Below are 14153 nucleotides of genomic sequence, written 5' to 3' on the forward strand. Positions count from 1 at the left end.
GGGTCCTTTACCTTTTTTTTACAAACTGTGTCTATGTTGGATGCACAATCTGGAGGATACCATGCGCCTTTAAGATCGGAAAGATATAAAAGCAAGGAGGCCAGAAGGTCTCTTTGGCAATCAGCCCAGCCCTGCACCTACTCCCCCCCCCCCCCACGTCTGATTGTGGACTGAAAGAGCAGTGGAGGCGGACTGGGAATATCCCATTACACCAAAGTTGCATGTTTGATCACCATATGGCACAGCTGCATATTCCTGTACAGTGGTACCTCGGGTTACATACGCTTCAGGTTACATACGCTTCAGGTTACAGACTCCGCTAAGCCAGAAATAGTACCTTGGGTTAAGAACTTTGCTTCAGGATGTGTACACTTGAAAATGCTGGCAGCATTAACATAAATTCAACAAGTTTTGATGGCTTCAATAATGCTGTGCTGTGGAGAAGGGAGGGGAGAGTTGGGGGGTGGCTTACCTGAATAATCATAATCATTTATTTGTACCCCGCCCATCTGGCTGGGTCTCCCCAGCCACTCTGGGCGACTTCCAACAAAGATTAAAAATACATTAAAATGTCACACATTAAAAACTTCCCCAAACAGGGCTGCCTTCAGATGTCTTTTAAAGAGAAGATAGCTGCTTATTTCCTTCACATCTGAAGGGAGGGCGTTCCACAGGGCGGGCGCCACCACCGAGAAGACCCTCTGTCTGGTTCCCTGTAACCTCCCTTCTTGCAGTGAGGGAACCGCCAGAAGGCCCTCGGTGCTGGACCTCAGTGTCCGGGCAGAACGATGGGGGTGGAGACACTCCTTCAGGTATACAGTGGTACCTCGGGTTAAGTACTTAATTCGTTCTGGAGGTCTGTTCTTAACCTGAAACTGTTCTTAACCTGAAGCACCACTTTAGCTAATGGGGTCTCCTGCTGCTGCTGCGCCACCGGAGCACGATTTCTGTTCTCATCCTGAAGCAAAGTTCTTAACCCGAGGTACTATTTCTGGATTAGCGGAGACTGTAACCTGAAGCGTATGTAACCCGAGGTACCACGTACTGGGCCGAGGCCGTTTAGGGCTTTAAAGGTCAACACCAACACTTTGAATTGTGCTCGGAAACATACTTTCATTTAAAATGCATCTCTGGGTTATTTGTGGGAATTCGTTTCTTTCCCTCTCAAAATATAGTCTGGCCCCCCACAAGGTCTGAGGGACAGTGGACCGGCCCCCTGATGAAAGAGTTTGCCAACCCCTGCACTAGATGATTCAGCACTAGAGATCTTCCAATTCTACAATTCTATGATTCTGTAATGACGTATCTGCTGAAGAACCCTGACATAAGAACATAAGGACTCTGCTGGGTCAAACAGGTGGCCCTGCTAGTTCAATGCTGTATCTTCAAGGCTGTTAGTAAATTAAACAATTGACCATTTGTGGCTTTTTCTTGCCAGCTCAAATCTGCTTCCTAATCGCACAGCCGGACCTCATAAAAAGTCTCAGGGTACGTTTCCCTTACCAAACCCCTGATCTGGACATTTGCAGCAGCGGTGCTTCACAGCAGCTTCAGCTGGCATTAGGAGGAGGTTTGGGACCGGGAGGGGGAGGCGGGTATTTAGAAATTTCCTTGAAACGTGACCGACTCGAGGAGCAGGGCTTGTAAAACCGCAGCTGCCGTCTCCATTTCCCACTGTTATCAAATGCCAGCTGTTCTCTGGCTTGGAGCTGGCTGACATGAGGGAAGAAGAGAGGAATGTGCGAATATCCGCGGCCTCGGAGGAGCATTCAGGGGCTGTGAAGGGAGATCTTGTTTGCTTCTAGATGCTTAGGGGACCTGCAGCCTGCCAGCTATTTTTGCGGCTCGGAATCCGCCCAGCGTTTTGCACAACTGTCGCAGAAGAAAGTTGCGGGGAATGCACGCAATCTCTGCCTCCCTGGCCCTCCTCTCATTCCTAGACTGGCATCTTATCTGTTGTTGTTTAGTCATTTAGTCGTGTCCAACTCTTCTTGACCCCTTGGACCAGAGCACGCCAGGCACTCCTGTCTTCCACTGCCTCCCGCAGTTTGGTCAAACTCATGCTGGTGGCTTCGAGAACACTGTCCCACCATCTCGTCCTCTGTCGTCCCCTTCTCCTTGGGCCCTTCATCTTCCCCAACATCAGGGTCTTTTCCAGGGAGTCTTCTCTTCTCATGAGGTGGCCAAAGTCTTGGAGCCTCAGCTTCACGATCTGTCCTTCCAGTGAGCACTCAGGGCTGATTTCCTTCAGAATGGATCGGTTGGATCTTCTTGCAGTCCATGGGACTCTCCAGAGTCTCCTCCAGCACCAGAATTCAAAAGCATCAATTCTTTGGCAATCAGCCTTCTTGATGGTCCAGCTCTCACTTCCATACATCACTCCTGGGAAAAGCATAGCTTTTACTATACGGACCTTTGTTGGCATCTTATCCACTTGGCTGCATATTTGCCACCCAGATAGGAAACAATCAGTTCTCAATTCTCTTCCTTTCACCAGTTCTTCCTCGCCCAGGGCCTGTGCAAGATCTTCCCTGGATGATTTTCTGATGTAGTGCTCTATCTGTGCTCCTGAAGGATCAGGTGCGCAGCCTAGGAGTCATTTTGGACTCACAGCTGTCCATGGAGGCGCAGGTCAATTCTGTGTCCAGGGCAGCTGTCTACCAGCTCCACCTGGTACACAGGCTGAGACCCTACCTACCCACAGACTGTCTCACCAGAGTGGTGCATGCTCTGGTTATCTCCCACTTGGACTACTGCAATGCACTCTATGTGGGGCTACCTTTGAAGGTGACCCGGAAACTGGCACTAATCCAGAATGCGGCAGCTAGACTGGTGACTGGGAGTGGCTGCCGAGACCACACAACACCGGTCCTAAAAGAGCTACGTTGGCTCCCGGTACATTTCTGAGCACAATTCAAAGTGTTGGTGCTGACCTTTAAAACCCTAAACGGCCTCAGTCCAGTATACCTGAAGGAGCGTCTCCGTCCCCATTGTTCTGAGGTCCAGCTCCGAGAAGCGAAGTTACAGGGAACAGTTACAGAGGGCCTCCTCGGTAGTGGAGCCCACCCTGTGGAACGCCCTCCCATCAGATGTCAAAGAAATAAACAAGTAACTGACATTTAGAAGACATCTGAAGGCAGCCCTCTTTAGGGAAGTTTTTAATGACTGGTGTTTTAATGTATTTTTAATTTTTTGTTCCCCAGGGGCTTGGGAATAAAATAATGATGATGATGATGATGATGATGATGATACAAAATAAATAAAATAAAGTAAAGGGACCCCTGACCATTAGGTCCAGTCGCGGATGACTCTGGGGTTGCTGCGCTCATCTCACTTTATTGGCTGAGGGAGGCGGTGTACAGCTTCTGGGTCATATGGCGAACCAGAGCAGTGCATGGAAATGCCGTTTACCTTCCCACTGGAGCGGTACCTATTTATCTACTTGCACTGTGACGTGCTTTCGAACTTCTAAGCTGGCAGGAGCTGGGACTGAACAATGGGAGCTCACTCCATTGTGGGGATTTGAACCGCCGACCTTCTGATCAGCAAGTCCTAGGCTCTGTGGTTTAACCCAGTGTTTTTCAACCTTTTTTGGGCAAAGGCACACTTATTTCATGAAAAAAATCACGAGGCACACCACCATTAGAAAATGTTTAAGTTTTTTTCTTTAATGGCAAACAAAAACGTTGCGGACCGTTCTGTGCTCAGCGGTGATCAATCCGCTGATCCCCGCTGAGCTGGCGGATGACAGCTCTGTCTCCGCACTGTGTGCGGAGAGGGAGATGTCAGAGCCCCACTGCTCTCTATGGGGAATCGGATGAGAGCAGACCGCCTGTCCGCTCTCATCCGATCCCATCCGATCTGATCCCCACCCAGGACGGATGGAAAATAGGGTGGACACAGTCCGGCGCCCGCCTAGTGGGCGAAAATTTGACTTTTTTAAAAAAAATCTTTCGAATTTTTCAATTTTTCCCACGGCACACCAGGCAACATCTCGTGGCACACTAGTGTGCCACGGAACAGTGGTTGAAAAACACTGGTTTAACCCACAGCGCCACCCACGTCATAATAATAATAATAATAATCCTGATATCCCAAACGTGATATCTATCTTTCCCTGAACACCTTTGGAGCACACAGCAGCTACTCGAGAGTAGCCAATGTGGCGCCCTGCAGATGTCACTGGAATGAGCTTCATCCCTGAACATTGGGCAGGCTGCCTGAGGGTCATGGAAGCTGGGAGCCCAACAACACATTGAAACTACAACTCCCATCAACCCTGCTCATTGGCCAGGCTGCCTGGGGAGGTTGGACTGCCACCTGTCATGGATGTTTTAAGTCAAGATTCCTGCATTGCCAGGGGTCAGACTAGATGACCCTGGGGGTTCCCTTCCAACTCTGATTCTTTGATTCTAGGTCTCTCTAACCAAGGTCCAACATGTACAGCATTTCAACACCTTGTATTTATTACATGGCATCTTAAATAATAATAATAATATATGTGGTGGACCTGTAAAAGGGTAAAAGAGTATTGGGGAATAATCCATAATGAATTGAAAAAAAGGTTTAAAAGTAGTTTTCCAAAAAAACCCAACAAACTAGAGTCCTTTTTGTTGGGGATAATTCTGATGGAAATTCCTAGGTGTCAAAAAAGGCTATTTATGTATGCCACTACTGCGGCCCATGTTTTGGTAGCCCAAAAATGGAAAATGAGTGAAGTTTCAACCAAAGAAGAATGACAACTGAAACTGATGGAATATGCACAGATTGCGGACCTAGCATATAGAACAGGAGGACAGGAAGAACATACGTTTAAAGAAGATTGGAAAATGTTTATTGAATATATGGGGGGGGACTGTGTACACTTGAAAATGCTGGCAGCATTAAGATAAATTCAACAAGTTTTGATGGCTTCAATAATGGAATACTGAATGGTTTAATGTAAAATATGCAGGGATTTATGATATGCAAACTGAACCATGGAAAGAGAGGAAGGGAAGTCACTGACATTTTAAGGCTGTTTAATGAATATTTTAAATTGTAAAATAGAAAACTATACACACACAAAAAGAAATCTTAAATAATATATACAATGTCCAATAATAATGACGTGTGCAACTCAATATGTCAAAGCCAAGCAGTCCAAACATTCCTGAAATAAGTCTGTGAGAGAAGCTCTCTATGTGAATACATGTGCTGGATCAGGCCCATGGCCTGTTCTCTCTCTGTGATTCCCAAAAACTGGCGTTCAGAGACATTTACTGCCTCCAGCAGCTGAACATTGCCTTGTTTATTATTGCATTTCTGTCCCGTCCTTCCTCCTGAGGGAGCCCAGGGCGGCCAACAAGAACGCAGCGAAACCATGCAATTAAAATAAAAATAAAACGAGTGAAAACATTTTAGAAGCAAGAACAATTGAGAGCATCTGAAAACAATTTAGAAGCTCACAAGGTCAAGGCTGCCAGAAACATCATCTTTCAGCCATCAAACCCTGACCAAACAGGAATCTTTCAGAATCCCTCTTGGAAGTTAATAACAAAGGAGATAGATGCACCTGGCCAGGAAAGGGGATTCCTCAAATGGGGAGACACCACCAAAAAGACCCTGTAAAATGATTAGCCAATAGGAACCCAAGGGGAGGAGTTAGAGTTGTTAAGAAATCAGTCTGGAGTTAGAGAAGAGAGAGAGAGGATAAGTCTGTGGGTTGGGCTAGTCTGATGTGAGAGAGTTAGAGAATTTGTTAAGAGGAGTCAGTCAAACAGTTGATATAATCAGTCAGAAGGTAATAGGAAGGTATAGGCCGGTAAAGAAACGAAAGTTAAGAAACTGACGGGAATATTATCTGAGAAACCTTAAACTTTTTAACGCTTATAAAATAAACTTGTTTATTTGGTTCAGTTTTAATAACTGTCTGGACTCAGTGTGTACCCGAGAGTAACGGGTTGGTGGCAGCGGGAAAGCGAGCACAGTGGTGGCACAGGGATCAATAGACCGTCAGACGTCCAGGGACCCTGTGTGATCGCCATAGTTTGTTGTTGTTTAGTTGTTTAGTCGTGTCCGACTCTTCGTGACCCCCTGGACCAGAGCACGCCAGGCACTCCTGTCTTCCACTGCCTCCCGCAGTTTGGTCAAACTCATGCTGGTCGCTTCGAGAACACTGTCCCACCATCTCGTCCTCTGTCGTCCCCTTCTTCTTGCGCCCTCCATCTTTCCCAACATCAGGGTCTTTTCCAGGGAGTCTTCTCTTCTCATGAGGTGGCCAAAGTCTTGGAGCCTCAGCTTCAGGATCTGTCCTTCCAGTGAGCACTCAGGGCTGATTTCCTTCAGAATGGATCGGTTTAATCTTCTTGCAGTCCATGGGACTCTCAAGAGTCTCCTCCAGCACCAGAATTCAAAAGCATCAATTCTTTGGCGATCAGCCTTCTTTATGGTCCAGCTCTCACTTCCCTACATCATTACTGGGAAAACCATGGCTTGAACTATACGGACCTTTGTTGGCAAGGTGATGTCTCTACTTTTTAAGATGCTGTCTAGGTTTGTCATTGCTTTTCTCCCAAGAAGCAGGAGTCTTTTATTTCGTGGCTGCTGTCACCATCTGCAGTGATCATGGAGCCCAAGCAAGAAAAATCTCTCACTGCCTCCATTTCTTCTCCTTCTATTTGCCAGGATAATAATAATAATAATAATAATAATAATTTATTATTTATACCCCGCCCATCTGTACAGCATTACATATTAAAAACTTCCCTGAACAGGGCTGCCTTAAGATGTCTTCTGAATGTCAGGTAATTATTTATCTCTTTGACATCTGATGGGAGGGCGTTCCACAGGGCGGGCGCCACTACCGAGAAGGCCCTCTGTCTGGTTCCCTGCAGCCTCACTTCTCGCAATGAGGGAACCGCCAGATGGCCCTCGGCGCTGGATCTCAGTGTCCGGGCTGAACGATGGGGGTGGAGACTCTCCTTCAGATATACTGGACCGAGGCCGTTTAGGGCTTTAAAGGTCAGCACCAACACTTTGAATCGTGCTCAGAAACGTACTGGGAGCCAATGCAGATCTCTCAGAACCGGTGTTATGTGGTCCCGGCGGCCAGGAGGTGATGGGACAGTAATCTAGCCCAATTCAATTCAATGCAGGAATTTCAACTAGAGCATCCACAACAGATGGGCATCCTATTCCATTCCTGATCCTAGAAAAGTGGGCATTGCATTCTGCCATGTGCTGTTGCTGTTTAGGAACTACATGCATATTTTTGATGCTACTTGGGGTGTTGAAGGAGCAAGAGAATTTGAGCTCTGCCAAGCTGGGCTCTGAAGAGCAAATTCCCCCGTGATCTGGATCTGCATTGCCTCGGTCCTTTGATCGTGTGGCCAACCCGGATCCCATCGCTGCTTCCCAGCTCCTCTCCAGCAGAGCTGCTTCTGCTGTTTGCAATTAGTAACATGATCCAAGCGACCCATCCGACACGGATATCCAGACTCTGCCAGTGTGGGATGGAGCCGGACCACATTGTTTTCTCTCGGCGGCGGGGATCACGCCAAGGCAATTACACGCGCCGAGATTCCTCGGTCCCGAGCCCCAAAGGGATTTGTCGGTTGTCATAAAATCCCCCTTTCCTCCGAATCATGCTTTACTAGACCGTAAGCCCAGCGGGTAAGGCTGCCTCTCAGTTTTGCCCCCCCGGCCCAAATCCTCAGGCACAGCGTGAATGTTGAACTAATGCCAAGTCAAAGTCTGTATGCTCCTGGATGGCCCACTGTCATGGATTTTTCAGCCGAGATTCCTGCATTGCAGAGGGTTGGGCTAGATGACCGCTGGGTGTCCCTTTCAACTCTACAGTTCCATGAATCTATATGAATACCAGTTTCTGAAGAGGAGCAGCAGCAGGAAAGGGCTGTTGCCTCTCAGGTCCTGCTTGCAGGCTTCCCGGGGCACTGCTCAGCCCCACTGGGAGCCAGGATGGTCTTGTTTCATGAATTCGCACTCTTCATGTTGAAGTTTTAATTTAATTTTGTTTTGTTTTATTTTTAAAAGGTGGTTGTCAATCAGTAGCCATTGGGCTTTCACCCTTCTTCCTTAGGGCTGGAGAAAGATCTTTAGAGGCCCTAAGCCCTGGAAAGATTTTGGTGCCTCCGTATATATATCTTATTCAAAATACTTGTTGTTGTTGTTTAGTCGTGTTCGACTCTCTGTGACCCCCATGGACCAGAGCATGCCTTGGAAACTCTCACTTTCTTCTCAAAGCATCTCCTTTTTTATGTCCATGGAGTTTTCTGGGCAAAATACTGGAGTGGCTTCCCAGTTCCTTCTCCAGGTGGATCACATTTAGTCTAAACTCTCGGCTATGACCTGTCCGTCTTGGGTGGCCCTGCATGGCATAGCTCATAGCTTCTCTGAGTTATTCAAGCCCCTTCACCACGACAAGGCAGTGATCCATGAAGGGGATTCAAAATATAGGTAAAGGTAAAGGACCCCTGGATGGTTAAGTCCAGTCAAAGGCAACTATGGGGTTGCGGTGCTCATCTCGCTTTCAGGCCGAGGGATCTGGCATTTGTCCACAGACAGCTTTCTGGGTCGTGTGGCCAGCAGGACTAAACCACTTCTGGTGCAACGGGACACCGTGACGGAAACCAGAGCGCACGGAAACGCTGTTTACCTTCCCATCACAGTGGTACCTATTTATCTACTTGCACTGGTGTGCTTTCGAACTGCTAGGTTGGCAGGAGGTGGGATAGAGCAACAGGAGCCCACTCAGTTGCGGGGATTTGAACCGCCGACCTTCTGATCGGCAAGCCCAAGAGGCTCAGTGGATTAGACCACAGTGCCACCCATGTCCCCATTCAAAATATACACAATAATAAACCATAAAATAGTTTTTTGTTCATCAAAATGAAGAAAAACCTACAGTAAGATGGAAAATAATGTTTCTTTTTTTGTATCCTTCCACTTTATTTGTATTTGAGATTTTTTTCTCCTTGTTCGAATTGCAAAGTCTTTGAGATTCCTGAGATGCCTGCACTGCAGGGGTTGGGATACAGGAACACTGGGGGTCCCCCTTTGACTCTACAATTCTTTGATTCCACGATCAGATTCTCAAAACTAATCTTATGTAACGCACCTGCTTCTGTACTTCAGATAAAGTTCCCAGCCTGCCTTGCTGCATAGGTGCTCTGTGGGGGTGATTTTTTCCCCCACTTTATTTATTTATTATTAATATTGCAATACATATATGAAATCTTTACATATTGAACATATACATTATATTCGTAAATTCACATTTCATTATGTACCCACATTTATCCATTTCTTATTTCTTGCCCTGTGTCTTCCCTCCACCTGTGCGTGACTTCCTTGTTTCTATTTTGTAACTTTATTATTGAGATGGTAGTTTTGTATCTTAATAATCAAACATTCAATCTTATATACAGTCATACCTCGGGTTGAATGTGCTTTGGGATGAGCACGTTCGAGTTGCGCTCCGCGGCAACCCGGAAGTAATGGATGCGCAGACGCTCAAAATGACATCATGCGCAGAAGCACCAAAACGTGACCTGTGCACGTGCAAACGTGCAGACACAGATTACATTTGTTTCTAGATGCGAACGGGGCTCCGGAACGGATCCTGTTCGCATCTAGAGGTACCACTGTATTTGCTTAGCTTACCTTAGCTTAATTTTTAACTTAACTTTGTGAAATCAGTCTATACATATCAATAAATCCTTGTTGGAGCATCTTTTGGTTATGTATTCTTCTACACATTCCCATTCCTGATTGAGATTTTGATTAGATTGCCTTTCTAACTGTTGACGTCATTTTTGCTAATTCAATCATTTAAAAAAAAATTTTTTTGCCAATCTTTCAATGTCGGTACTTCTTCTGATTTCTTTGTGGGGATTTTAAACATCCTTCAACTGCAAAAACAAACGTTCAGCTGAGTGATTTGTTGATGTTAAAAATCCGGTAGTGGGAAATTTCTGTGGTGCCCACCCTCCGTTCTCCCTTGATGTCCTAACGGTTAATCAAGCCCTGTTCTTCCTCCTTCCTTTAGGCTGAGCAACATGGGCATCCCTGGCATCTGGGCATTCCATATTGGCAGTGCCTCCCAGCTGGGCAATGTGGTCCCTGCCTCGCTCGGCGGACTCCCTGCTGTTCCTCCGGAACTCCCCGAGACCAGCTCCACCGGCCACAACTTCCTGGAGCCGGAATACCCCGACCCCAACCTCGACTACGCAGATCCCTTCTATGATGACAGCGAAGACGATTTTGAGTACCTGCCTGTGGTGCCCACCGGGCAGCCACTCGGACCGGGACCCAGTGCCTCGTCGAACGCCGATCCGCAGGTCGACTACAGCGAGCCAAGGCACTCAGGCGCCAGCCTGGACTCAGAAGTGGAGCCCACCTCGCTTTACTCAGCACCCAGCAGCCTCACTCCATACCCTGAACTGGATTCGGCCCTCCTGTACCTGTCAGAGCAACTGACACCACCTTCTGTAGTAGAAGAAAACGCGAGGACCCCGTCCCTGCCGCCGGTGTACGAGAGACCGATCGAGGCCGTCACAGCTGTTCTGCTGAGGCGCCATGGAGATGGGGGCAGCCTATCCCCGCAGGGAGAAGGCACAAGTGACCCTACGGACCCGGACATCTTCCCAGACTACCCGGAGGGCGAAGTTATACTCGAAAGCTTCCCAGACACCCCTCCTTTCAGCCACAGGAGACGGGTTGTCGGTGTGGATGAGGACCTCCCCTTTGACCCGGACGGTAAGCTCCTGAGAACATCTCCCTACCCCAGACCTCAGTCTCTGAAACTGGAGATTCTTACCATATTTTTCGTCCTCTAGGGCGCACCGGCCCATAGGGCGCACTTAGGTTTTTTTTTTTTGGGGGGAAATAAAGAAAAAAAATTATTTCCCCCCCAAGCGCGGGGGCAGAAATCTCAACTGAGATATGGCCATTCAACCTCTGCTTCAAAACCTCCAAGGAAGGAGAGTCCACCACCTTCCGAGAGAGACCTTTTCACTGTCAAAACTCTTTCGTTGGAACGACCTTTGGGGCCTCCTCCATCTCTGCAGCTATATTATTCTGAGTTGTTTAGGACTTTGACAATTAACACAAGAACCTTGGGCTGGGAGCAAATTGTACCCTAGTGCTGGGCTAGGTGGACCAATATTCAGCATTGTCAAATGTCCTGTGGAGGCCAGGTGAGATTCTCCCCCCCCACCCCATTTTTATTTATTTATTTGGTTTTTCAGATAGAAATTATACTGTCACATACCCAAAATACAGCATAAAAGCAAGATTCCAATGAATCTCTAATAGCTCCCTCCTCCCCTTTGTGGGTTCTGCTGCTAATCATTCCCTCCTGCATCTTTTATAATAATCCAATTATTTTATAATAATAGTAATAATAATTTATTATTTGTCCCCCGCCCATCTGGCTAGTTTTCCCTAGCCACTCTGGGCAGCTTCCAACAAAGATAAAAAATACATCAAAATATCACACATTAAAAACTTCCCTGAGCAGGGCTGCCTTCAGATGTCTTCTAAATGCCAGGTAGTTGTTTATCTCTTTGACATCTGCTGGGAGGGCATTCCACAGGGCGGGTGCCACCACCGAGAAGGCCCTCTTCCTGGTTCCCTGTAGCTTTGCTTCTCGCAATGAGGGAACCGCCAGAAGGCCCTTGGAGCTGGACTTCAGTGTCCAGGCAGAACGATGGGGGCGGAGACGCTCCTTCAGGTACACTGGACTGAGGCCATTTAGGGCTTTAAAGGTCAACACCAACACTTTGAATTGTGCTCGGAAATGTACCAATGCAGATCCTCAACACCGGCTTGCCCCCTGTCCCCCAAGAACAGAACTTCGGTCTTGTCAGGATTCAACCTCAATCCGTTAGCCGCCATCCATACTCCAACCGCCTCCAGGCACTCACACAGGACCTTCACCGCTTTCACTGTTTCTGATTTGAAAGAGAGGTAGAGCTGGGTATCATCTGCATATTGATGGACACCCAGCCCAAACCCCCTGATGATCTCTCTCAGCGGATACTCTCTGTTGTATCCAAAATTCACCATTAAGCTACAAGGGATATTCCAATCCTACTCACAATTTTAACTGTTTACAATGGTCTTTAAGATAAGTTATAAATTCCCCCCGTTCCTTATTAAAATGTTGGTCTTCCTGGTTTCTGATTCTCCCAGAGCCAGGTGAGATTCTGAGCCCAGAGGGGGTGGATTACAGGACGAGCTCTGAGCTCTGTGTGGGAGGGCAAGTTGACACAGCTGTGGCAGCCTGCTCCCTCTGAGATATATAGGATATAAAACAACTTGCGTTTTTTTCATTTAGGGTTCACCTACAGCACTGCCAACGTGGAGACCTGCGAGGACCACCACCGCCAGTGCTCCCTGCATGCCTTCTGCACAGATTACAGCACAGGTTTCTGCTGCCACTGCCAGTCTAAGTTCTACGGGAACGGAAGACACTGCTTGCCAGAAGGTACCATATTTTTCTGTGTATAAGACGAGGTTTTTTTTTATTATTTTAAAATTATGTTAAAAATTGTGATGAAAATGATGTATCGGTGGTATATTTTCAGGAGCTGAATAGAGCAAAAGATTGCAAGTCATGGGGATATGGAAAGTGTGTGTATCAACAATGCATAGTTTATTTTTGGGGCTGCTATTTTGTTCATGTTAATATTGTTTTGCATATTATACACACACTGCAATCGATTTGTTAATCATGCAATATGATTTTTGCTTTATTTGTGATGTTTATTTTACAGTCGTTGCCTTGTTAGTGTTTTTCTAGATGTTTCAGTGGTGGTTTGTTAATAATTCCATATGAGTTACGTTGTGTTTGTGATGTTCTATCATGTTATGCATTGTTTGTAAGCTGCTTTGGGATTCATCTGCATGAAAAGAGGCGTAGAAATATACAGTGGTACCCCGCAAGACGAACGCCTCGGAAGACGAAAAACTCGCTAGACGAAGGAGTTTTTCGTTTTCTTAGCCGCTTCGCAAGACGCATTTCCCTATGGGCTTGCTTCGCAAAACGAAGCTTGCCCCGCAAGCTCCGGGGATAGCGGGGAAGCACGCGCGCGCCTTCCCCTCTCTCCCCGGACCCCTTTTGAACCAAGGGGCGGCAACGGGGAGAAGCGATCTTCTCCCCGCTGCCCCTTCCCTTGCTTTAAACAGGTCCGGGGTCAGAGGGGAAGGCGCGCGGCGCTTCCCCTCTGTCCCCGGACGGTCTCCATAGGAATGCATTGATTGATTTTCAATGCATTCCTATGGGAAACCGTGCTTCGCAAGACGAAAAACTCGCAAGAAGAAAAAACTTGCGGAACGAATTAATTTCGTCTTGCGAGGCACCACTGTAATCCATAAATCAAACTGTATTTCAAGCCGAAGCTATATACAAATATATAATTCTAGGGGAAAGTGTTGAATTCTTCAGAGAATCAGCATGTGGTGTCTGTGGTTACTAGCCATAATGGTGACTTCCAGTTGCTGGAAACCACAGGAGAGAAGAGTGGATCTTGTGTTAGAATCCTACTTGCAGGTTCCCCGTTGAGGCATCTGGTTGGCCACTGTGAGCTCAGGATGCTGAAATAAATGGGCCCCTGGCCTGATTCTGCAAGCTCTTCTTGTGCTCTTGAATATCAGTTGATGGATATGTGTGTAGGTGGGCAGCCTGGGAGTCATTTTGGACTCACAGCTGTCCATGGAGGCGCAGGTCTATTCTGTGTCCAGGGCAGCTGTTTACCAGCTCCATCTGGTATGCAGGATGAGAGCCTCCCTGCCCACAGACTGTCTCGCCAGAGTGGTGCATGCTCTAGTTATCTCCCACTTGGACTACTGCAATGCGCTCTACGTGGGGCTACCTTTGAAGGTGACCTGGAAACTGCAATTAATCCAGAAAGCGGCAGCTAGACTGGTGACTGGGAGCGGCCGCCGAGACCATATAACACCGGTCCTGAAAGACCTACATTGGCTCTCAGTACGTTTCTGAGCACAATTCAAAGTGTTGGTGCTGACCTTGAAAGCCCTAAATGGCCTTGGCCCAGTGTACCTGAAGGAGCGTCTCCACCCCCATCGTTCTGCCTGGACGCTGAGGTCCAGTGCTGAGGGCCTTCTGGCGGTTCCCTCGCTGCGAGAAG

General features: G+C 47.4%; 1 protein-coding gene across 1 annotated transcript in view; it reads left to right on the forward strand.

The window, feature by feature from the left end:
- The window catches only part of NID2 (nidogen 2), a 73739-nt gene that overhangs the window by 15351 nt on the left and 44235 nt on the right, over positions 1-14153 (forward strand). The window contains exons 4-5 of the mRNA XM_081909108.1: positions 10049-10758; positions 12341-12490. Of these exons, the coding sequence (XP_081765234.1) occupies positions 10049-10758; positions 12341-12490 (860 nt within the window). The remainder of the gene's footprint in view (positions 1-10048; positions 10759-12340; positions 12491-14153) is intronic.

The sequence above is a fragment of the Podarcis melisellensis genome (genome assembly GCF_964234715.1).
Source record: "Podarcis melisellensis genome assembly, chromosome: 1".
NCBI classification, from domain to species: domain Eukaryota; kingdom Metazoa; phylum Chordata; class Lepidosauria; order Squamata; family Lacertidae; genus Podarcis; species Podarcis melisellensis.